Genomic DNA, 25,817 nt, shown 5'->3' with positions numbered 1-25,817 from the left:
TTAGGCAAAAGAAACAATGTTAGCCAGAGGACACTGGCACCACATCTTAAATGCTGAGATGACTCAGAATTCTATACCCAAGAAAAAATACATACCAAAACCAAGATACAATACTTTCTCAGACATACAACAACTACAAGACCACATCAGCACCAACAGGTCAATGCAATAAATGTTTTTTAAAAGGTCTCAAGTCAGAAGGAATTTAAAACCAAGTGAAAATCTGGATCTACAGGGGGAATGAACAGTACCCAAAATGATAAACACGTAATATGTATTAAAAGGTAAATATAGGGACTTCTTTGGTGGTCCAGTGGTTAAGGATCTACTTTGCAATGCAAAGCATTTGCAAATGGCAAAGTTTGTTCCTTTGAACTAAGTTCCAGAGAACTAAGATCCCACATGCCACTGAGCAACTAAGCCTGCATGTCTCAAATAGAATTTACACGCTGCAAGTACTGAGCTTTCCCTCCTCAAATAGAGAGTCCTTACCACAAGGAAGATCCTGCATGCCACACTAAGACAGTACAGACAAAGAAATGATAAATAAATAAATAATTTAATAATTATCATAATTAACGATAGACTGGCAAGTTAAAGAGGTATACCATGGATCTTAAGACTACTTAAAAAACAGTCACAGTTAATAAAGTGACAAAGGATATAAAAGGGAATCAGAAAAACTACTCAGTCACAGAAAAGTCAGGGATAAAAAAAGGCATGGAAAGAAAGAACATGGGACAAACTGAAGATAAAGAGCAAGATGATCGAATTAAACCCAACTAGAGTCAACCCCTCAGATGTGAACCCAGACTGAAGATATAACCCAGGGCCCAGACAACAGCAGATCCCCATACACTGCACTGTTTAGCCAAAACAGAGCCTGCCAGGCCACAGGGCCCCATGTGCCTGGGCACAGAACAGCACCAAAAGTTTATGTGGAACAGTAAATTAGAAGACTTCAATCATAAAAAATACATCCTCTGTTTATAAAGAAATGGCATTAGAAATCAATGTTCACTGGACAGAAGAAGAATAAGGTACTAGCATAGTGTGGACCATCCCTCTTTTACAACTCTAATTCTTCTCAGGAGGGAGCAGATAAATTGACAGGACTTACATCTCTTCAATATTAGACATATTTGACATACATAGACAATACTAGACATTCATGTTTGATTTTCACATTTCAGTCCTCTCTCTCTTCTCTTCTCTTGCTCATCCTGGGCAACAGGGACTGCTCCTCTAACCCACAGCTCAATCACTACACACAAAGACGGATGATACTTGCCGAGTCTTTCACATAAACCAGTGAAAACTTGTTTCCTCCTATATCACACTCTTGGCTCTTTTCAACCAACCACGGCTCTTGTCCTACCTCCTAGAATCCTGGTCCTCTGTCACTTGCAGCCATGTTCCCATACACGGGGTCTCATTTATACCCAGTGACATTCCTATTCAGAGTGGCCATAATACATGCAAAAAAGGGAAAGAACAGGCAGCTCCTTATTCTCCTCTCTTGCTCCTTCACTACATACATTCACTGAAAACCTGTGTATTAAGTTTGTTACATACAAACGTTCAAGTTGAACAGTTCTATGAAGACCTTAAAGACCTTATAGAAGTAACACTCTCAAAAGACGTCATTTTGATTATAAGGGACTGGAATGCAAAAGTAGGAGTCAAGAAACCCAGGAATAACAAGCAAATTTGGAATGGAATACAGAATGAAGCAGGGCAAAGGCTAATAGAGTTCTGCCAAGAGAATGCACTGGTCATAGCAAACACCTTCTTCCAACAACACAAGAGAAGACTGTACACATGGACATCACCAGATGGTCGACATCAAAATAAGATTGATTATATTCTTTGCAGCCAAAGATGGAGAAGCTCTATACGTCAGCAAAAACAAGACAGGGAGCTAACGGTGGCTCAGATCATGAACACCTTATTGCCAAATTCAGACTGAAACTGAAGAAAGTGGAGAAGAGCACTAGACCATTCAGGTATGGCCTAAATCAAATCCCTTGTGACTATACAGTGGAAGTGAGAAATAGATTTAAGGGACCAGATTTAATAGACAGAGTGCCTGGTGAATTATGGATGGAGATTCATGACATTGTATAGGAGACAGGAATCAAGACCATCCTCAAGAAAAACAAATGCAAAAAACAAAATGGCTGTCTGAGGAGGCCTTAGAGAGAGCTGTTAAAAGAAGGGAAGGAAAAAGCAAAGGAGAAAAGCAAAGATATACCCATTTGAATGCACAGTTCCAAAGAATAGCAAGGAGAGATAAGAAAGCCTTCCTCAGCGATCAATGCAAAGAAATAGAGAAAAGCAATAGAATGGGAAAGACTAGAGATTTCTTCAAGAAAATTAGATATACCAAGGGAATATAGTTGTTGAATATAGTGTCAGATTTCATTCCCTTTTTTCTTTTGGTTTTCTTTGGTTTTGTTTTTAACCGGCAGTATTTTTGTTTTCCTTAGAAGATATTCCACTCTGAATGTAGAGTCATAAGTCTGAATTTTAAAGCCACTTAAGTAATGTGTTGTTATAGGTAGCTAGTCAAAAACTTGATGCAATTAGATTTATTAGTCTTTGTTCTCAATTTGTTCAGTTCAGTCCAGTCCTTTAGTTGTGTCGGTCTCTTTGCAGCACCATAGACTGCAGCATGCCAGGCTTCTCTGTCCATCACCAACTCCCAGAGCTTTCTCAAGCTCATGTCCATCGACTTGGTGATGCCATCCAACCGTCTCATCCTCTGTCTTCCACTTCTCCTCATGGCTTCAATCTTTCCTAATATCAGGGTCTTTTCAAATGAGTCAGCATGTTTACTATGTATTCAGGCTCTTTTAAAATCAACCAACATGAATTAAATTCCTCTCTGTCCCCACTGCACTCCCAACTCTAAGCCAGAAACAAAAACCTGCAGAGACTGAAGGCTGATTCCAGCACATTGCTGTGGAGATTTCATTCCCACTGTTTTTTCGGGGAAGGAAAATTAGTTACTAACATTAAAATCAGTAGATTGTACATAAATATCCAAACTCTTGATTCTCTTGAAAACATGGCCAACTGGCCTGCTTTCCAGCATGGCTGAAGTGGAGGAAAGGCTGCTCCCAGTGGTAAGGTCTGTGCTGCCCAGGGTCCAACATGGCCACCTAGTCTTAGTATCATATCTCCTGCCTCCTGGGGCCATGAGCTTGTGAGAACTAGAGTTCTAGCTCTCTTAAGATAAAAACTACTTTTGATTTGATCAACTCTGACTTTGAAGCCTTTAACCCAGAACCTAGCCCACAGTTCTTCCTTGTACAGTTGTTGGATGATATAAAATATCTTGTGGATGCATATGACATTTCTTCCAATATTGAAACCATGCAATTGAAGTACTGCTCTGCCCTAAATATTTGATTCAGCCTGGCATCATAGGTGCCCCTGATGTCTGCCATTAGACCCACTACCTACAGCCAGTTGTATGTCCCTGGGATGTCCCTGAAGACTTCACTTTGCCATTTGACAACTTATCCTCCTAGCAATCTCCTCTCCAACGAAAAAACAGGAATGCATATATCATGAAGTGGCTAGCAAGATGACATTAAAACACAAGTGTCGAGCATGACCCCTAGTATCCATTTTTCATGATGTTCTTAGCTTTTTTTTCTCCAAGTAGGCAAGGTTCTCCATCTTTTTAGATGTCCATGTTGGTCAGTTTGATTTTCCAGCCAAACTTCAAAGAAGAGATTGCAGTTCAATTCTCTGTATTCTGATAAGTTTCAAAGGCCACTCACCAAGGACACTGGTGAAGGTAAAGATTTTATCAAGACCTTTGTGTTTTTTTCAGATCTTTTAGTGGCCTAAAGGGAAAAACCAGGGCAGGTCAGAGCATATATAACTAGGGGCTCCTGGTCACCACTATATGCTAAGAATCCAAACTCCCCTGAGTACTTGGAGCTAGGAAATACACATGAAGTGGCTTGTGCTCCTCGGGCTGGTGGCCTTCTCAGAGTGCATAGTCAAGTAAGTATGGGGACTGTAAGCCACATCATATTCCTTTCTCGGATTTTTCTTTTCATCTGATCATTCTTCCACCCATCAGATTTAGAAGGGAATGGAATATTTCCCTAAGAGTCTTAAAGTTCAACTCTTACTTATTGATAAGTAACTTGCTATAGGAACTGTGTATCCCAAGGTCTTGGTGTAGATTTGGGTTGCACAAATCCTGGAGTCCAGTCATGTAATGACCTATTGAAAATGCAACACCTTGTAACTGTTCAGTGCACAGTCTATGCAGATGTTGATGTGGTCCTGTGGAATAGCATTTTCTACATTTTATTCAACATGTCCTCTTTTTTCCCTGTCTACTTCAGTGTGTATATGCCTATGTCTGCATCTCTGTATCACTGTCATTTATCTCTCCATCTCTTTGGAAGTCACTGGGAGTGTATTTCTCTTTGTGTTGTTTTCTTTTAATTTTTCATTTGACTCGTCCTTCCTTCTTAAGCCTCTGAATGTCCCTTACTTGTTCCTTATATCTTGCATTCTTTTTTCAACTCTCTCTTCTCTTTCAACTTGGAGAAAGATACACTGTTTTACACTGTTTTCTATCAGACAAGCAATGTGACCACAGCCAACTCAAAAACCTCTTGCATTTCAAATTGCTCCCTTGTAAAAGAGAATAAGAGTTCCCCTTCTACCTCCTTCCCTGAGATTCTATGAGAAGGAATGAGTGGGATGGCAACAGCAATGTTAATGGATGTCTTTGTTGAGACTTCTTATTTATCAGATACCTTATATCCATCACTTCACTTGTCCCCGAGATATTCTATTTGGAGGGTTTGTATTGTTACATTTCACCATTTTACCAAAGGGAAGACTGAGACACACATGATCATATGTCTTACCCAAGATTGCAGAACAGAACCTGTATTCAAATCTATGTCTTTGCCATGGTATATGCATAAAATTCTGATAATAATGTGCCTCATAAAATGATTAGAAAAGACACAGGGGCATTACAATGACAGTTATACATTAACACTGACAGCTAATTGTAGTATCTTCTTTGTTTTCTTTGTTGAATTCTTGGTGAAAGAATACCTCTAAGGAGAGTGAAGACCATGAGAAATACCGTCAGTGGAAAAAACATACTGAACAATATCCTGAAGGAGCATGTTTACAGACTGTCCCAGATTTCTTTTCGTGGCTCAAATCTAACTACTCACCCGCTGAGAAACATCAGGGATGTGAGTATTTTGGGCGGATGGTGCTCCACAGCGCCCCCTGGTGCTCTAGCCTAGCACTGGGGCTCATCTGGAGGTGCCAGGTGGGATGTTGGGGTTGGGTTCCTGCAGGAGGCAGAAACACTGGAAAACAGGGATCCCACACAGAGGAGAAGGCACTCTCATCCTCAACTGTTGGTCTTTGTGACTGGGCCTGGCAATTACCAGGTTGCAGGTAAACATCCATTTGTGTGTCAAAGATGTGTCATTAGTTTGTGGGCGATTGTTCCTTCTGAACTAAGTGAGCCACTCAGTTATAGATGAAGAGTAAACCATCACTGATCAAAAGTTAGAACCAACTGCAAAGCAATTGTAAATCCCCAGGTAGAGGAATTCAGTTTCCACAGATGCAAGAACGACAGCAGTAAAAAGTTACTGAACCTGTATTCTGAGTATGGCCATAAGAATCACTATGGTTCCTGTTTTTAGATTAGAAAAAGGGCTTATTTTGTCTTCAAGATGCCTTCAAAAATGTCCATGCCAGCCTGAGAGATAGGCAAAGAGTAAATACATGTCAAATGAAAGGGTCAACTGTGTGCTGTGATCGGATGTGGTCTGAGTTTAGAGGGAGTGGCTGGGGTTGATCAAGAAGGACCTTCTGGAGAAGTGCATGCTAAACTGTGTTTGAAGAGACTACAGAGCTTCTCAAATGAAGGCACCAGGATTCTCTGGTGTCCAGCAGTCCTGGAAGCCCAAGGTTATGCCTCTGGGCTTCCCATGCACGAAGTACCACTTCAACGCATGGTCATAGAGTCAATATCCTGCATACAATGTAGCACAGGAAAAATATATCAAATTCACATACATCTGTGACCAAAGCCTGTGAGCTTCATGATGGTTAGAAAGTGATCTCAAGAGATATGTGACATCCAGAGGGAAGCACCAGTGTGGGAATAGAGGGTAGCCAGTTCTGCACTAACCCACTCCCTCCTTCTCCCTGTAGTTGATATACGTGGGTAACATCACCATTGGAACACCCCCTCAGGAATTCCAGGTTGTCTTTGACACAGGCTCATCTGACTTGTGGGTGTCCTCTGACTTTTGCACTAGTCGAGCCTGTTGTGAGTATGGACACCCTGTACCCGGATCATCCTTCACTTGCCCTGCCACCCTGTTTCCACCCTTGGCACCTGATGACACTCATCTCTTGTTTCTGCAGCTACACACATTAGGTTCAGACATCTTCAGTCTTCCACCTTCCGGCTCACCAATAAGACCTTCAGGATCACCTATGGATCTGGGAGAATGAAAGGAGTTGTTGCTTATGACACAGTTCGGGTAACAGTGTAACAAATGCTGAGTCAGGACTGGCTATGGAGGGACCACTGCTTGCAAAACAGATGCAGGACCATCCGGCAGGACCCTTCCTAGCTTAACTCTCATAGATATTGGCCATCTTATCCACAGGATCCTGTCTCTTGGGAGGCAGTGCCCGTGGTGACACATGAGCAAACAAATTAGCTAACCCAGAGAGTGGCTTGAGGTGTGGACTTGAAGCTCCTCTGCCCATGAGCAATTCAAGGTTCATTTTGCTGGGAGTGAGAAGAAGGGATAAAAGCTCCCACTTTCATATTCACAGACTGTTCCAGGCACTTTCAGGTGATAACTGGCTTAATCCTGCAACAACCCCACACAGCAGTTACTCTGATTAGCTCATGAGACATATGAAGAAGCTGCGGTGCAGACAGCAAGGGCCTTGCTGAGGGCACACATGTGGTAAAATGTGGAGTTAGGCTGGCTTTTCAGGACTGAAGTTGCTGTGGGGTGTTTGGGGACAGGATAAAACTGATACGGGTATCCTGGGGTCAGTTGATGGCTTCAGGTATCCAGAGTGGGAAACTGGAGGCCTGAGAAGTCAAGGGGCCTGATAAATGAGTTCTCACTCTAGAGGACCCTTGAGAGTCTAATAAACCTATGGCATGCCTCCCCCAAAATACCTGAGTAGTTCCCCTCTCTCTCTTTCTCTCTCATACACACTCACAGAAATACATACATATCCCCAAAAGTGAATTTCCCAGGCAGTAGTTTCATAGATCCCTGCAAGCAAGACTGTGTTTTCGGCTTCTGTCTTCCTAGACAGATGCAGAATCCACAGTACCTTTCAGAGAATGCAGTCCATTCCTGTCATTAGGTCACAGTGATACCAAAGAGAAGGCTATCTTGCTCTCGATTGTTTTGTCCATAAGGTATCACCACTGGGACCTGGCCTGACTCTTGGTTGCCCCACCTGGACAGAAGCCAAGAGGCAAATCTGACTCACTCAGGTGGTGTTTTTCAGAGGAGCAGTTGTTTTAAAATTCACAGCCTCTCAAATGGAACCCCAATTCCCGTCCCAGCTAGGTCTAACCCTCTGTGGGCCACCAAAGACAGAGCCCAGCCTTAATTCTTCTCTGAGGATCTCATGGCAATGCACCCCAGCCCAGTCCTGGCCCCACTTCATGTATCTGTAAGCGGGAATACTCTTCTCTCCCACAGATTGGGGACCTTGTAAGTACTGACCAACCGTTTGGTCTAAGTGTGGAGGAATATGGGTTTGAGGGCAGAGCTTATTATGATGGTGTCTTGGGCTTGAACTACCCCAACATATCCTTCTCTGGAGCCATCCCCATCTTTGACAACCTGAAGAATCAAGGTGCCATTTCTGAGCCTGTTTTTGCCTTCTACTTGAGCAAGTAAGTCTGAGATGGACAATCCCTTTCTCCAAATTAGCTGTAAGATGCTTTCAGTTGCAAGAAAATTATAGAACACTTGATTAAGAAGTATCCTGAGAGATAATCTAACCCAGGATAACTATGGTCTCAGGGCCCTACCTTGCTTTACCACTGGCTTTTACAAATAAAATTTTATTGGAACACAACCCTACTCCTGGGCTCAAGACCAGTAACGTGGTCTAGGGGGGTGAGTGAGGAGGAAGGCTAATGGAAGGCAACAGTAAACAAGTCGAAAGAAAGGCATTAGGATTTGCTTATGAATTTGATCAGGAAGGAAGGTGAAGGGTGGTGGATATCTTTCCTTCCTCGTTAGCATTTCACTGGGAGCCCAGGACCAGCCACCCAATTTGTGGAGCCAATGAGAAATGAAAGTGTGGAACACAAATGTTTGGGTCCCTTATTCAAGAAATATTAGGCATTTCAAGAGAGGGAGAGCAGAGGTGGGGTCCCTTCTGAGTGTGGGGCCCTGTGGACAGTAGAGGTCACAGGCCAGTGGAGCCAACTCTGGGTGAACTGAACCAACACGCTTAGAACTCCCAGGCCTTGATTTTCCTGAAAAATGATGAAGTGGACAAGGGGAAAGCCAAATGCTTCAGCACCCTGTCCTCTGAGGGTGTCTGAGCACTCAGGTTGCTGGGGGTCCAGGGCATCTTCAGAAGACATAGTGGGTAGAGCCCAGCCAAGTGATTCAACTTCTAACCTCTGTGCCACTCAGTAGCCAGTAACAGACCTCAGTCTGGATCTCAATTGCTCCTAGACTCGATTTCTGCATCTGTACATGGGGACCTTATTAGGGCCTTGATGGGTGGACAAGCACAGCTCTCAGGCGGTGCTGTTGTTACTGTCCTCCAAGGATCGCCCCCATCACTTCTCTCTACAGAGACGAGCAGGAGGGCAGTGTGGTGATGTTTGGTGGGGTGGACCACCGCTACTATGAGGGAGAGCTCAACTGGGTACCATTGATTGAAGCGGATGACTGGATTATACACATGGACCGGTAAGCCTCTCCCTCTGAGGGTTAGTCCAAGTGATGCTCCCACTACTGTACATGGACACAGGCAGACACTCAAATGCATTCTCAGACACACAGTCACACAGACATATACACCACACACAATGACACAGACACACAGACACACGGAACCACATAACTGACTCATATAACATACACAGAGACACATAAAAACATGCATAGCTAGTCAGAGACACACAAACACGCACAGAAACATATACAAACCCACATGAAAACAAACACACAAGCACATAGATACACAAACAACCCGTGGGTTCGTAATCCCCAGGCCTTCTGAGCAAAGCTCTGACCAGGGTCCTAAAAGGGTCAAGAGAGGTCTGCGCAGCTGGGAGAGGGCTGCACTCACTGCCCTTTGAGGTGGGGAGCATGATTAGAGGACTCTACAGTGTGGTGAACAGAGGATCAGGGAGAATTTCTCCAACCTGAACAGAGTTATGATAAGATGACCAACTGTCCAGGGCTACCTAGGACATAGGAAATTCTCAGTACAGATAAATATCTGTTTAAAAACAGGGACAGCCCTGAGAAAAAAGGGAAAACTGGTCTTCTTAAGGAGCAGCTACCTAGCAGTGGAGAGAGGTTGCCTGCAGTCTTAAGACGTGAAAGCAACTAATAAAAAGGACACCCCACGTTCTTGGGCACACAGTGGGACAGGGGCTATAAGAGAGAATCAGGAAGGTGGGATCCAGGAGTGACCTGAGGACAAGAGGCGTAATTGATAGGATTCTGTGTGATACCCTCAGACAAAAGCTGACCTGTCCTTTGGAGTTTCTGTGGGCTAGTCATGTATTTCCTGGCCAGGGCCTCAGGGTCTGAGCTGGTTGTAGGAGCAGTGCTGGGAGACATCCTCTCCCAGAGGAGCCCCTCTCTCCCCCTACTCTGAGAATATGCTTCCCTAGCGACTCTACATCTTCACTTTGTGTGCGACCTGTTATTTGTTCCCCACCAGATACAGCTCTCTGGATGTTACTTATTGTTTTCTAAGTCTTCATTCACTCATTGAACAGACAAGCATTGGGCATCCACTGTGTGCCAGGCATTTTAGGGAGGCAAGGAGAATAAAACTCGCCCTCACATCTAAGAAGGCAGATGTACATGATGTGACCTGCCCACATAGTGAATTGTGACTTTGGTACATGCTAGACATGAGGAGGAGAAGGCAATGGCAACCCACTCTGCTACTCTTGCCTGGAAAATCCCAGGGACGGCGGAGCCTGGTGGGCTGCCCTCTATGAGGTCGCACAGAGTCAGACACGACTGAAGTGAGTTAGCAGCAGCAGCAGCAGCAGACATGAAGAAGGGTCTACAGAGAGTGACCAGGACAGGAGACTGATAAACACCGGGGAAAACTTCCCGAAAACAGTACAATTAAGCTGTAAGATGAGAAGAAATTTGCTAGTCAAAGTGGAGTGGAGTCTTCTAGGAAGGAAGATCAGCTTGTGTCAAGGTACAAAATATCCTGGTGTATTCAAGAACTGCATTTGAGGATGTCAAGAAAGATGCTGTGTCAAGAGCAAAAGAAAAGAGGGCAAGAGACAAAGGGCTGTTTATAAGACAGTTGGGAAGGGGCAACTCTGGGGAGACTCAGAATGACCTTGATGCCCGCTTTCTTCTATTGTCTCTCAGCATCTCCATGAAAAGAAAGATTATTGCTTGTTCTGGCAGCTGCGAGGCCATTGTTGACACTGGGACATCAGCAATAGAAGGCCCAAGAAGACTGGTAAATAAGATACACAAGCTCATCGGCGCCAGGCCACGGCACTCCAAGGTGAAGGGTCATGCCCCAGAGTCACTCCCAGTCTCCACACACAACAAGTATCTCCAGGGCCAACCTCTCTCCCTCTCTCTCTAACAGTACTACATTTCATGTTCTGCGGTCAATACCCTGCCTTCTATTATCTTCACCATCAACGGCATCAACTACCCAGTGCCAGGTCGAGCCTACGTGCTTAAGGTGAGGGGACAATACTGAGGGTTGGTTCTCAAACTGGAGCTTGCGGGAACCCTTGGGCTACTGCTGGGATGAGCTCGCCATCTGGAGGCCATGTCACACTGTTGCAGATGCTGCTGAGCCCAGTGGCTGGGCCAGTGCCTCCCGCAAAACCAATCACTTGAGAGTAAAGGGCCATATGGGACACTGATCTTCCAGAAATAAATGTGGAGATGCCACACCATATGGCATGGTGGGAGTCAGGAAGAGGGGAACACTAAGGTTCACAGTCCTCTAAGAGCTTCAGTTCAGTCTGAACCTTTAGGTGCATGAACATGGAAGTCAGCTCTAGCAGTCCGTGAAGTAGGCCATGTTACAAGGAGAATGGCTGGAGACAGTCCCAGTGTGATATCCCAGCATAAGATAACAGTCTCCCTTTCCTTCTCAAGGTTTTTCTGGTTTGGATGATAAATTACGTAGTCAACCTAGTTCTCAGGTACATCTTCCCCTTGCTCAAATGTGCCTCCTTTGTGAGTTGGGATACCCGACCCCTCTGTGGGGAGGTTGGATACTAAGGTGAATAAAGGGTGCACAGTGACTGCTCAGCCCTGGCACAGGGTGGAGGCTTCATGTCAGCTCCCTGAGAGAGTTCAGAGCAGGCTGATGGGCTCAAAGAAGGCTTTGAGGAAGAGAGGGAATTTCAGGAATTCTAAAACCACAAACTCATTGAGCCATATGGAGGGTTGCTTGGTTCTAGGCAAAACTGCACTGGATTCCATGCAAATGGCATCCCAAGGTGCTCTGCTTTGGGGCACTGGGGACTTAATCAGGGAGATTAGGGCTGCAGACTGACCCGTGGGGATGGGGAACCAGAGTACATTACCCACCCAAGCCTGGAGTGGCCAAAGAGGGTGAGTTTGGGCCAAGGAGGCTTCCCAGCGTTCCTGAGTTAAGCCTTCAAGAACGTGTTTGGACACTGCTCTATTTAAGATGGATAACCAACAACGAGTTGCTGTGTAGCACAGGGAACTCTGCTCAGTTATATGACAGCCTGGATGGGAGGGGTGTCTTTGGGACCAGGACACCCAGATACATATGGTTGAATCTGTTTACTGTCCATCTGAAACTCAGAATATTGTTTATCAGCTATACTCCAATACAAAATAAAGTTTTTAAATAAAGTACAGATTGTGGGGACATAGGAGGAGAACCAGCATTCTCTGTAGTGAATACAAGGAGCAGGAGTCAGAAGGAAAGAAACAGGGAGTGAGGAGAACTATGGATACACTTTTTCTTTTCTAAATAATTATAATGAAGTGTGGCTAATCTTCAGTGTTGCGTTAAGTTCTGCTGCACAGCAATGTGACTCAGTTATACACATAAAAATATACATATGTATTTTAAATTCTTTTTCATGTGGTTTATCACTGAATATTGAATATAGTTCCTTATGCTCTACAGTAGGACTTTGTTGTTTTTCATACCTCTATTTCCCCAATTCCCAGTCCTCCACTCACCACACCCTTCCTCATGACAACCTCATTTCTTGGGCCTCTTTGGTTTTGGATGAACTCTCAAATCCTCTGCTGCTGAGAAAACCCCTTGATACTTACCAAAAGAGGGAAATAAAACAAAGAATTGTGCTGGGTCTGGATAGTGGGGGGAGTCACCGGTAAGGGCTCATGCTGACTGGTGTGTGTCTCTGACTCCCCCAGGATTCTAGAGGCCGCTGCTATTCCATGTTTCAAGAGAACAAAGTGAGTTCATCTACAGAGACCTGGATCCTGGGCGATGTCTTTCTGAGGGTGTATTTCTCAGTCTTTGATCGAGGAAATGACAGGATTGGCCTGGCACGAGCAGTGTAAATGCTTGGAGTGGTTCAGGAATCAGTAAGGCCGCTCCTAACACACACTCACTCACACTAGGGCACTCCTGCCCAGGATGGTGGTGAACTGTATTTGGTGGTCTGTACACCCTATTCTCAGTGAAGGATAAATGGTTTCACTCTTAATGGTGCTGAAACAAATTGTTGCCCCTGTTTGTGTCTGGGAGTGAAAAATCTAGAACCAAGTCTGAATCAAAATTGAGAGAAGCCCTACTCCAACTGGCTTAAAGGAAAAGGGAGGCTCATTGAAATGATTCTGGGAATCCAGGACACAAGAATCAGAGCAAATACAAAGATCTCAGTGACCGGACCCAAGAAATCAGAAGTCATCAATTCTCTCTCACCCTCGCTCTTTCTGTTTGGTCTTCTTTGATGGTCTTAGCCTGGCAACTTTCTTCCTTAAGGCTTCTACACCTAGTGAGGAGTCCAAGATACCTGCCATAGGGTTTTAAATCCTGAAGGCATCACCTAGTAAGGAAAGAAGATTGCAGACATCAGATTTCAAAGGTGTTCTCTGAATGACCAACCTCAGATCACATGTACAGCCCTGTATCAGTCATCCTGGCAGAGACATGGGGTCTTATGACTGGCTTTACATGGTCTCTGGCCCTGACCCAGCCACATGCATGATTGTCAGTTTCCTCCAGACCTACATGACTGAAGTTGAGGAGAGGCAGCCCCAAGGATAGTGCTTGGGAATGGTCTAGGCCATGGAAGAGTTTGTGATGACCCACAAACTCCACCACCTCCTCATTCAGAGGAATTATAAGGGGTAATGAAATAGACTCTTCATCCCATCTCAGATGAACTTATCACTGGGCTTCTCCTCCAGGGGAGTTTAGGTGAGGTACTTCATGTAGAGTTGGTTCCCCTTTGTCCCACACCCAGTCACCAGGTCTCTGCCACATATGCCTGCTCTGTCCTTTCCAGTCCTACTTGGTAAGTGGTGGCCCCAGTGGATCCCTGAGCCATCCCCCTCCTCCAGGGCCCAGAATGCCCCTTTCTTGGCCTCCAATGCTGCTGGTGAGAATGCAACACATGTATCGGGGGACCCAGGGTACACAGAGCCTTCAGCCTTTCTGAGCTTCCTCCAGGGGTGGAGCTACAAACTATTTGCTTGGAGCTGCCATGGTTAGGCACTTTTGAAGTGGAAGCATCTGTTCTTCCCATCTGGAGACTCTCAGTAGATGCCTCAGCTGAGTCAGCAGGGGTCACAGGTTGATTTCCTTTCAGATTGACAGGTTTGATCTCCTTGTTTTATAAGGGACTCTCAAGAATCTTTTCAAGCACCACAGTTCAAAAGCTCAATTTACCCTTTCTTATGGTCCAGATCATACATTTGTACATGATTACTGGAAATATCATAGCTTTGACACTACAGACCTCTGTAGCAAAGTGAGTCTCTCCTTTTTAATACACTGTCCAGGTTTTTTACAGCATTTCTTCCTTCCAAGGAGCAAGTGTCTTTTAATTTTGTGGCTGCAGTCAAGGTCCATAGTGGTTTTGGAGTCCAAGAAAATAAAATCTGCTACTGTTTCCACTTTTCTGTCATCTGTTTGTGATGATGTGGTGGGACAGGATGCCATGAATGTTGAGTATATTTTGGTGAATAGTTTTTTGAATGTTGAGTTTTAAGACAGTTCTTGCACCTCCTCATCAAGAGGCTCTTTAGTTCTTCTTTGCTTCCTGCCATTAGGGCAGTGTCATCTTCATATTTGTGGATGTTGATATTTTTCCCAGCAATCTTTATTCCAGCTTGGGAACTCTGTAGTCCAGGATATCGAATGATGTATCCTATATAGAAGTTAAATAACCAGAGTGAGAATGTACACCTTGTCACGCTTCTTTTCCAGTTTTACATTGTTTCAGTTGTTCTGTGTCTGATTCTAACTGCCACTTTTTGACCTACATACAGACTTTTCAGGAGACAGGTAAGGTGATCTGGTATTCCCATTTCCTTAAGAATTTCCCACAGTTTGTTGTGGCCCACACAGTGAAAGGCTTTAGCATACTCAGTGAAGCAGATGGAAATGTTTTCTGGGATTCTCTTGCTTTCTCTATGATCCAGTGGATGTTGGCAATTTGATCTCTGGTTCCTCAAGCCAGTTTGCATATCTGGAAGTTCTCAGTAGTGTTGAAGCTTAGCTTGAAGGATTTTGAGCATTACCTTGCTATCAAGTGAGATGAGCACAATTGCATGATAGGCTGAACATTCTTTGGAATTGCCTTTCTTTTGGATTGGAATGAAAACTGAATGAAAACTTTTCCAGCACTGTGGCCACTGCTGAGTATTTCAAATTTGCAGACATGTTGAATGCAGCACTTTTACAGCCTCATTCTTTAGGATGTTTAAATAGCTCAGCTGGAATTCCATCACCTCTCCTAACATTGTTTGTAGTGATGCTTCCTAAGGCCCACTTGACTTCATACTCCAATATGTCTGGCTTTACATGAGTGACCCAAGCATCATCCCTATCCTGGTCTTTATGACTGCTTTTGTACAGTTCTTCTGTGCATTCTTGCTACCTCTTCTTAATCTCATCTGCTTCTGTTAGGTGTTTGATTTTTATGTCCTTTACTGTGCCCATCCTTGGATGAAGTGTTCCTCTGGTAGCTCCAATTTTCCTGAGGCAATCTATACTCTTTACAGTTCTATTATATTCCTCTAATTCTTGCAGTGTTCACTTATGAAGACTTTCTTATATCCCCTTGCTATTCTCTGGAAGTCTGCATTCCATTGAGTATATTTTTCCCTTTCTCCTTTGCCTTTCACTTCTTTTATATTCTCAGCTGTTTTTAAGGCCTCCTCAGGCAACCTCTTTTCCTTCTCACATTTGTTTTTCTTGGGGATTGTTTTGGTGGCCACCTCCCATACAATGTTACAAACCTCCATCCATATTTCTTCAGGCTTCCAGACCTAATCCCTTGAATCTATTATTCATCTCTTCTATAAATTCATAAAGTATTTGATTTAGGTCATGTCTGAATGGTCTAGTGGTTTTCCTCACTACATCAATTTAAGCCTGAATACTGCTTGCTTCTGCCTAAGTTTGGTGCCAGATCACCACCCACCACTCCCAGTGGGTGTGGAGCAAAAACACACAATTTGAGGACTGTTACCCTGGGTTTGTGCTTGGCTTTTCACGTGCTAAGTGTGTGACTTTGATCAAGTCCCTTAACCTTGGTTTTCTCATCTGGACAATGGGCAGCATGATGATAATTCCACCTCTAGATGCATGTGTGCCTGGTGAGAACAAGTGGCCCTGAGAGGGTTTTCTGGGTTCCTGAGTCTGGAACAAATATGAATTATTCTGTCACCTGGGGAGAAGGAAATCTTCTGTTTAGAGGTTATGGCTGCCATCCCCAAGGCTAAATATTGATTCAAGCCAAATGACATCTATCTCTGAACCCTGACCCAGAACTCTGACTGAGCTGATGCTTCTGTTTTCTGGGCCCCAACAAAAGCTAATGATTACTGGCTCAGATTGCTCCCTTCCCAGCCTTACCAGTCAGCCTTTCTTTGTCAACTACTTCTAGCCTGAAATAACACTGCATGGAGAGTTGTAAGGCTTTTGGTCTTTTCTTGGTTTCCTACATCTCCAGTGTAGCAAGAAGTAGCTGTTATGGCTACTTGTCATAGCAACAACTATGGCAACCTGTACAGTCCAACCTCAGCCTGTTAAATGAATCTGTCCCCATTTGGCCCCTCATGTTTAAATTACCTACAGTTGCCTTAGAATCCTTCCTATGCTTGCTATTTATGACCAAATATGTGTGGACTTGATCTAATTTTCTTTCCCAAGCATGATTCCAACCATGCAATGAAGTAACTAGACATTTAGTCATCTAACTACCCTTAGGAATTGACAAAAACAAACCACCCATCATGCATTTCTTGCTTGCCACAAAACAACATTGAAGTGATCTGCTGAAACAATGTGATACATTGGCATGTACACTCCAGAAGAGACATTTTTTCTCTGGATTTGTTTTCCACCTAGTGCAGAATGTCTACCACAAGCCTTGCCCTCCAGTAGCTGGTCACCTTGTTTTTGCAGATTCAGCCCAATCCAGATCCCTTTGACATCCCTCAGTAAAATTTAGAGAACAAACTCAGCCAAAGCTCTCTCTCCTGCAGAAAAGAATTTTTTGTTTTTTTAGAAAACAATATTTGGCAACTCATTCAAAATCTTGTGCTCCTTGTCTTGGATTCAAGGACCTGCACCAGAGGATGGGAAGCCTCCCCTTCCACCTAAATCTTTCTCCACTCCAACCAGGACCAGAGCCTTCACTGGACCCTGTGTCCCCATTGGTATTGTTCAGTTGCTAAGTCATGTCTGACTCTTTGTGATTATATGTTCGGCAACAAAACAGGCTTCCCTGTCTTTCACTATTTCGTGTAGTTTCCTCAAATGCATGTTCTTTGAGTATGTGATGCCGTCTCACAATCTCATCCTTTTATTCCCTCTCCTTCTTTCCACAATCTTTCCCAGCATCAGGGTCTCTTCCAATGAGCTGGATCTTCACATCATTGGCCTAAGTGTTGGAGCTTCATCTTCATTAACAGTCATCAGTCCTTTCATTGAACATTGCTCTACCACTTCCAGAACAAAACTCATATTTCCAATCATGTAACAATATTGAGCATTGATAAAGTTTAGTAGAACAAGGATCTTGTCCTCTGGGAAATCCCAGCACTGCTGCCCAGCCTTTCTCTTACCATTCTCTCTGCCTCGCATAGAATTTCTTCTCTACAGCTTCTCCAGTTTGAAATGGCCTGCTGACCCAAAATTGTCAGCTATCCAGGAATTGTTCCTTCCTCCTTCCTTAAAGACTTCTGCCTTCTCCCTGACTGTCCTCTGTATATCAGTTCAGTTCAATCTCTCAGTCATGTCCAACTCTATGCTATATCATGGGATGCAGCATGCCAGGCTTCCCTGTCCATCACCAACTCCCAGAGCTTGCTCAAACTCATGTTCATCAAGTTGATGTTTCCACCCAACAATTTTGTCTTCTGTTTTCCCCTTTGCCTCCTGCCTTTAATCTTTCCCAGCATGAGGGTCTTTTATAATAAGTCAGTTCTACCCATCAATTGGCTAAAGTAATGGAGGTTCAGCTTCAGCATCAGTCCTTCCAATGAATATTCAGGACTGATTTCTTTTAGAATGGACTCTTTGGATCTCCTTGCAGTCCAAGCGACTCTCAAGAGTCTTGTCCAATACCACAGTTCAAAAGCATAAATTCTTTGGGGCTCAACTTTCTTTATGGTCCAACTCTCACATCCACTCATGACTTCTGGAAAAACCATAGCTTTGACTATACAGACCTTTGCTGGTAAAGTAATGTCTCTGCTTTTTAGTATGCTGTCAAGGTTTTTCATAGCTTTTCTTTCAAGGACCAATTGTCTTTTTTTTTTTTTTTTTTCCCCACAGCTGTAGTCACTATCTGCAGTGATTTTGCGGCCCAGGGAACTAAAGTCTGTCACTGCTTTCATTGTTACTCCATGTATTTGCCATGAATAATGGAACTGGATGTAGTGATATTAGTTTTTTGATCTGTACATACCTCATCAAGACCATCCCCAAGAAAATTAAATGCAAAAAGGCAAAATGGTTGTCTGAGGATGCCTTAGAAATAACTTAGAAAAGAAGAGGTGCAAAAAGCAAAAGAGAAAAGAAACACATACCAATCTGAATGCAGAGTTCCAAAGATAGCAAGAAGAGATTTTAAAAAAGCCTTCCTAAGTGATCAGTGCAAAGATAAAGAGGAAAACAGTAGAATGGGAAAGACCAGAGATCTGCTCAAGAAAATTAGAGGTAGGGAAGGATCATTACATGCAACGATGGGCCAAATAAAAGAGAAATGGCATGGACCTAAGAGAAGCAGAATACATTAATAAGAGGTTGAAAGAATTTATAGAAGAACTATACAAAAGGATATTAATGACCCACATAAATATGATGGTGTGATCACTCACCTAGAGCTAGACATCCTGAAATGTGAAGGCCCCCTTAAGTCAAGAGGGACTTAAGAAGCATCACTATGAGTAAAGCTAGTGGAGGTGATAGAACTGCAATTGAGCTATTTCAAACCCTAAAAGACGATGCAGTTAAGGTGCTGCACTTAATATGCTAGCAAATTTGGAAAACTCAGCAGTAGCCACAGGACTGGAAAGGTCGTTTTCATTGCAATTCCAAAGAAAGGCGATTTCAAAGAATGTTCAACTACCACACAGTTGTACTCATCTCACATACTACCAAAGTAATTTCTTCAAGCAAGTCTTCAACAGCACATGAACTGTGAAAATCCATATGTTCAAGCTGGATTTAGGAAAGGCAGAGGAACCAGATATCAAATTGTCATCATCCGTTGGATCATAGAGAAAGCATGAGAATTCCAGAAATATATTTACTTCTGCTTTATTGACCACGCAGAAGCCTTTGAAAGTATGGATCACAACAACCTGTGAAAAACTTACTGATATTGGAATACCAGACCATCTTACCTGCCTTCTGAGAAATCTGTGTGCAGGTCAAGAAGCGACACTTAGAACTGAACATGGAACAGCAGACTGGTTCCAAATAAGGAAAGGAGTAATTAAAGGCTGTATATTGTCACCCTGCTTATTTAAATTATATGCTGAGTACATCATGCGAAATGCCCAACTGGATGAAACACAAGCTGGAATCATGGTTGCTGGGAGAAATATCAATAACCTCAGATATGCAGATGACACCACCCTCATGGTAGAATGTGAAGAGAAACTAAAAAGCCTCTTGATGAAAGTGAAAGAGGAGAGTGAAACATCTGACTTAAACTCCACATTCAGAAAATGAAGATTATGGCATTTGGTCCCATCGATTCATGGCAAGTAGATGGGGAAACAATGGAAACAGTGAGAGACTATTTTTTGGGGCTCCAAAATCACTGAAGATGATGACTGCAGCCATGAAATTAAAAGATGCTTGCTTGTTTGAAGAAAATCTATGACAAGCCTAGCAGCATTTTTAAAAGCAGAGACATTAATTTGCTGAAAAAGTTCAGTATAATCAAAGCTATGATTTTTCCAGTTGTCATGTATGGATGTGACAGTTGGAGCATAAAGAATGGTGAGTAATGAAGAATTGAAGGTTTTGAACTGTGGTGTTGGACAAGACTCTTGAAAGTCCCTTGGACTACAAGGAGATCCAACAAGTCCATGCTAAAGGAAATCAATCCTGAATATTCATTGGAAGAACCGATGGTGAAGCTGAAACTCCAATACTTTGGCCAACTGATGTGAAGAACTTACTTATTAGAAAAGACCCTATTACTGGGAAAGATTGAAGGCAGGGGGAAAAGAGGATGACAGAGGATGAGATGGTTGGATGATATCACTGACTCGATGACATGAGTTGGAGCAAGATCCAGGAGTTGGTTAAGGACAGAGAATCCTGGTGGGCTTCAGTCCATGGGGTTGCAAACAGTCGGACATGACTGAGCGACTGAACTGAACTGAACATACCCTATTGCAAATGCTATTTGTAATTGTCATGTTTCTCCAGCAAGACAGGGCTCTCCAAAGCCCCAACACATATCCTTAGTTAGTCTGCACCCATGCACAGAAGTCACTGCCTAACATCCACAAGGCATTCAGTGAGTTCTGATTGCAGGGGGACCTCCATTTTAGTAGAAATAGAGGAGCAAAGGACACATTTATCCTCGTGTCTCAAACAACTTGAAAGTAAAAGAGATAAAAGAAAGAACAGTTTTTTTACATCAAACATCAGGGAGCAGAGTATGGATTCCTGAGGCAGGGAGCAAGCAAGATGAGTTCTACAATCGCCCCAACTCTAGAAATAGTTTCCAACACGTACATGGGAGGGATATGTAGGCAGAGACAAACGGTCTCCTCAAGAAGAGAGATTTGAGACTCTAGATAGTTAGGGTTCACAGGAGAGAGCTACACACAGAGAACTGTGGAAGTGTACAGGTGATATCCCTTCAGTTTTCAGCAGAGATTTGATAGTACTAGTCAGTATTATAGGGAACAATCCTTGAGTATCAATTTGAGCCAAGTCTAATGGTGTTCCCACCCACCAGCATGGAAATTGCTCATAATTCCTATGACATCAGTATGGCCCTGAAGACAATATTGCCTTATTAGTGGGGAATAGTAAACCTGGTCTAATTGCTGGTCTTATATCAGCTAAAAAACAAACAAACAAAAAAACTGAACAGCAAGCCTTCAAAAAATACAATTGTTTCCAAGATATTAACAGTGTTTGCAAACAGTGCCAGGAATAATTTATAAAAATTAAAACATATCTAACATCCAAAGGGTAAAATTTTCTGTATCTAATATCCAAATTAAAATTTCCAAATGAATTGTGAAAATATTTGTCCTAGGTCAATCACAATATTCTAAAATAATTATCCTCTAATTAAGATAAACACATACATTTAAATAGAAAAACATTTCCGATGTATAAAGAAGCAAGAAAATATCCATAATGAGGGAAAAATCAATGAGTAAAAACACAGTTAAAATATACATTACATAATTAGCAGGGAAGGGCATTAAAATGCTTACTACATCATTAATCCTTATATTCATGAAGCTGAAGAATATTGAATATGTTAAATACAGACATGGAAAATACAAATGGAAAGACTGTGGGAAAAAATTAATTGTGCATCACAGAGATTTGAAACAACTTTAAGAATACTAAAATATATGTAAATGGAATCCTACAGGAAGTGAAAGGAGAATAGTGAAAAGAACATAATTATTGGCTGAGAAATTTCCAGATATCATGAAAGCTTTAAACCCATTAACACAGAAGCTCAATTAATTCAAGGACAAGAAATATGACAACTGTTTAAAAGCACATGATAATTAATTGTTTAAAACAATCAACCAAGGAAATGTAACCAGAAGGAAAAACAGACACAGTAGAACAAAAAATGGGAAAGACAGCAGATTAGGCATATGAAATAATGTTAGCCAGAGGACACTGGTGCCACATCTTTAAATGCTGAGAGAAATGTAATTGACTCCGAATTCTATGCCCAAGAAAAATACATATCAAAAACAAGATAAAATACTTTCACAGATGTACAACAACTATAAGAACCAACAGACCAATGTAACAAGATATGTTTTTTAAAAGGTCTCAAATGTGAGATCTCCATAATTCTAGCCATCTCAGTCCTTCAGAAGACCTTGATAAAGACAAACAAACACTAAAGTAGAAATAGTTATTGTGTTTCTACCCAATTCTAGAAAGTGTTGCTAACTCCTCAGTACTGTATCTTGCAATGCTGGTGGACTAGTTGGAAAGTGATGTGAACAGAAATAAGGAAGGTGAGACAGGTAGGTCAGAATGTGAAGTAACAAAGAGAAGGTATTTAGAAGCTGAAGAATTGAGAGAGATTTGGGACCTGAGTTGGAAAAGCAGTTTTCAAACCAAATTGCATCATGTGGTAAGTATAATCCTCACTTCAGTCCTTAGAAGTTCTCTACTGACCAGTCTGCCTTTTTTTCTGGAGCACAGTTCAGATCCATCTAGCTGTTTCTCATTGCTGTTCCTTCCCCTTGGCTCCTACACTGTGCCCAGCCGTTCAGCCTAATCCATTCAGAAAAGCTTTGTTCCTTAGGGCAGGCACTGTAGGCTACCTACAAAATGATCTATTCTCTGCTTCTCTTTCAAAACTGAAAATAGTTTGTTATATAGTCAAGAGCCCAGTAGCTATGGGACTGCATTTCCTGCCCACCCGTGCTCTTAGTCCTGACAGGTGACTTAGAGATGCAAGGAGATCTGTAAGAGGGATTTCTTGGAAGACTGCTTTCAAGGAGCTGATTCAGCTGAGAGATGGGACTCTTCCCTTCCCCACCTACTTCCTAACTGTTGTCTGGATTTTAGTTGTGATGGCTGGAACTCCTGCAGTTGTATTGGACAATCATGTAAACTTGGAGATGGATAGCACCCAAGCGCTGGCTTGCCTACTTCCAGCTTTGTTTCAGTGGGAGAGAAAAATCAAGTTTATCTTGCTAAAGTTATAGTTGTTTTTAGTTTTTTGCAATGTGCATCCAAACTTAATCCTGATACTAGTATTTGTTTAATATGATCAGATCAGATCAGATCAGATCAGTCACTCAGTTGTGTCCAACTCTTTGTGACCCCATGAATCGCAGCACGCCAGGCCTCCCTGTCCATCACCAACTCCCGGATTCACTCAGACTCACATCCATCGAGTCAGTGATGCCATCCAGCCATCTCATCCTCTGTCGTCCCCTTCTCCTCCTGCCCCCAATCCCTCCCAACAGCAGAGTCTTTCCCAATGAGTCAACTCTTAGCATGATAAGCCTTATTATTTTGTTGTGTTTAGTGAATATATTTATATTTTACATTTTTATAATTTTTATTTTATAAATTGATTCATCAACCATTATACCTAAATTGTATAAATGCAAAATTATGATTATAAGCGTGCTTTCCTTAGTTTTTGCATTTTCATACTTCTTATCTTCTTTCCTTTCTTGTTTTCTCCATATTCGTACAGCCTGGGCCATGTCCTCTCTTATAAGCTCATCCATATCCATATCTACAGGCCAAAACAGACTGAGAGCTGTGTGGGGAGAACCAAAGAGAATGAATTACGGGGACATGAATGAGGGGTAGTGGCTCTTGCTACTCGTCGTGAATGTTCTTCAGTAGGATCACATTCCTCTGCCCTTCTGTGTGCCCACCAACCCCAGGTTTGCCATGACCATGGAAGATACTTCGGCCAGTGGAATTTGAGTAGAGGTGATATGTCACTTCCAATTGGAAGTATTATTTTCTGTCCCACTAGCTGGAGTGCAGATGTAATGACAGGAGCTGGAGCAGCCATGTTAGACCAGAGGTAAGTAGCACAGGCAGAAGATGTGATGTGACAAGAAAGAAGTGGGCCCTCATCTCTGTAGAGAGACCTGCACTAACATTATATGAAAGAGAATTGAAATTGTGTTGTATTTAAGACAATCTTATTTAGTGTTTGATTGCAGTTGTTGAACCTGTGACCTAACACTCAGAATAACTGATCTTTGTGTTAGCCTTGTCTTGACATTAGGGTCTGAATGAGACAATATCTACTTACGTATGTTTAGAAGTAAGTCAAGTGACAGCCCTGCCCTCTGGAAGCTGTGCTCTAGTGTGGGATTCAGAAACTGAAGTGAAAACAAAGCTACGTGGCAGCAGAGCTTCAGGATCTTGTAAGAACCCTTGGGAGGGGAATCTCAATCATTCCTGATCTCAGGAGGTTACTTGAAGCAGGGACAATCCTCTCTCAGTCTCTTCATAAATAGGCCATGATGACAAGTTTCATGTAAAAGTGATTTATTTCAAATTCCTTCCAGAGTGCTTTCCCTTTTGATCCAGTGCTTAAGATATGCGTTTGAGTCCTGGTTTGGGAAGATTGCAAATTGAGAAGGTAACAGGCAGGAAGGCCAGGGGTCTCCAAACAGAGGAAATAGCCTGCAAGTGTCAGACATTTATCTCTCTTAAGCGGCAGGAGGAAACAAACTAGGGATAGTTTCTCCTTCTCTATACAAATTTAAAAAGAGGTTTCTCTTAAAATACTGTGTTGCCATAATGACACCTGGTTTCACCTGAAGTTAACTATTCTCAAACCTACAGATGCCTTTTTCTTACGGAAATGTTTGTCTTAAGGTATGCTAATGTACTATGCATTTACTCCAAACTCTGTCTTCAAGTTGGTTCCGCCTCTTGGCTCAGAACCTACTTGACATACCAGTATGTTATACTTAGATATTGCTCCCCTAATCTATGTAAATGAAACTATTTGTATGGTGATCTGACCTTCTTCAAGATTCAAGTTAATCATTTTATGGCTCAGGATGAACCATTTGGTGCCAAGATTATCCCCAAATGCATCTTATGGGTGAGGGGCCTGGTGCCATTCTGAGTTTTAAGACATTCCTTTCTTTCATTAACAGAGTGCTAGTGACTATATAACATCCAGTTGAAGACTAGCAGGGGGGTACTTATTCCTTCACCCTTCTGATGCCTATGACAGAAACTTTGTCTATCTCCTTTATACTTTAATAAAACCTTATTACACAAAAGCTTTGAGTGATCAAGCCTGTCTCTGGCCCCAGATTGAATTCTTCTCCTTAGGGGCCAAGAATCCTGGCGTCTTTGCATGATTCAACAGCAACCTTTCATCTTGGGGGCTCGTCCGGGATCCTTCAGGACAAGGTAAGGATGCTTGGAGCTCTAGTTCTTTGTTCTCTTAGCGAACACGTTTTCTGCTGTGCTTTACTAAGGCTACGATGTGCTTGTGTGAATGAATGACATGCCCTGCACGAAGCAAGTGAGGAGCCCTGTTCTGCAGTTCCACGGTGATCTCATACAGCTTATGGCAGAAACCTGTTGGGGGTTTATACTGACCTGCCAATGCCAAGAGGCACCCAATGTCTCCTTCAGGAACAGACCAGAAATGGGCAAATTGTGTGGATCGAACTCTACTTTCTCACTCAAACTTTTCGGTCTGACCATTTCATAACTCCTTGGGAATCAGAAGTACTAACCTAATCCAAGTCTATGCCCCAACCAGTAACGGTGAAGAAGCTGAAGTTGAACAGTTCTATGAAGACCTACAAGACCTTTTAGAACTAACACCCCAAAAAGATGTCCTTTTCATTATAGGGAACTGGAATGAAAAAGTAGGAAGTCAAGAAACACCTGGAGTAACAGGCAAATTTGGCCTTGGAATACAGAATGAAGCAGAGCAAAGACTAATAGAGTTTTGCCAAGAAAATGCACTGGTCATAGCAAACACCCTCTTTCAACAACGTAAGAGAAGACTCTATACATGGACATCACCAGATGGTCAACACTGAAATCAGATTGGTTATATTCTTTGCAGCCAAAGATGGAGAAGCTCTATACAGTCAACAAAAACAAGACCAGGAGCTGACTGTGGCTCAGAT

The 25,817-nt window shown here is 42.7% G+C and overlaps 1 protein-coding gene across 1 annotated transcript; it reads left to right on the top strand.

Moving 5' to 3' along the window:
• Positions 1 to 3,932: 3,932 nt before the first annotated feature.
• Positions 3,933 to 12,821, top strand: LOC104988787 (pregnancy-associated glycoprotein 1-like). Its single transcript, XM_010840238.1, has 9 exons — positions 3,933 to 4,020; positions 5,096 to 5,246; positions 6,226 to 6,343; positions 6,442 to 6,560; positions 7,758 to 7,954; positions 8,874 to 8,990; positions 10,653 to 10,794; positions 10,882 to 10,980; positions 12,672 to 12,821. Exons 1-9 carry the CDS (start codon positions 3,968 to 3,970, stop codon positions 12,819 to 12,821), a joined length of 1,146 nt encoding a protein of 381 aa, XP_010838540.1. The 5' UTR covers positions 3,933 to 3,967.
• Positions 12,822 to 25,817: the final 12,996 nt, after the last annotated feature.

This window comes from Bison bison, unplaced genomic scaffold (assembly GCF_000754665.1).
Source record: "Bison bison bison isolate TAMUID 2011002044 unplaced genomic scaffold, Bison_UMD1.0 scf7180017864142, whole genome shotgun sequence".
In the NCBI taxonomy this organism is placed as follows: domain Eukaryota; kingdom Metazoa; phylum Chordata; class Mammalia; order Artiodactyla; family Bovidae; genus Bison; species Bison bison.
The sequence above is the reverse complement of the archived record's forward strand: the minus strand, read 5'-3'. Positions and strand labels throughout refer to the sequence as shown.

What these genes read in the sequence shown, in the direction of transcription:
- LOC104988787 (XM_010840238.1), top strand. Translation starts at nt 3,968, where the DNA reads ATGAAGTGGCTTGTGCTCCTCGGGCTGGTGGCCTTCTCAGAGTGCATA. An exon ending in TTCTCAGAGTGCATAGTCAA is followed by an intron (nt 4,021 to 5,095) that starts GTAAGTATGGGG and finishes TCTTGGTGAAAG; the next exon opens with AATACCTCTAAGGAGAGTGA. An exon ending in CCAGGCCACGGCACTCCAAG is followed by an intron (nt 10,795 to 10,881) that starts GTGAAGGGTCAT and finishes TCTCTCTAACAG; the next exon opens with TACTACATTTCATGTTCTGC.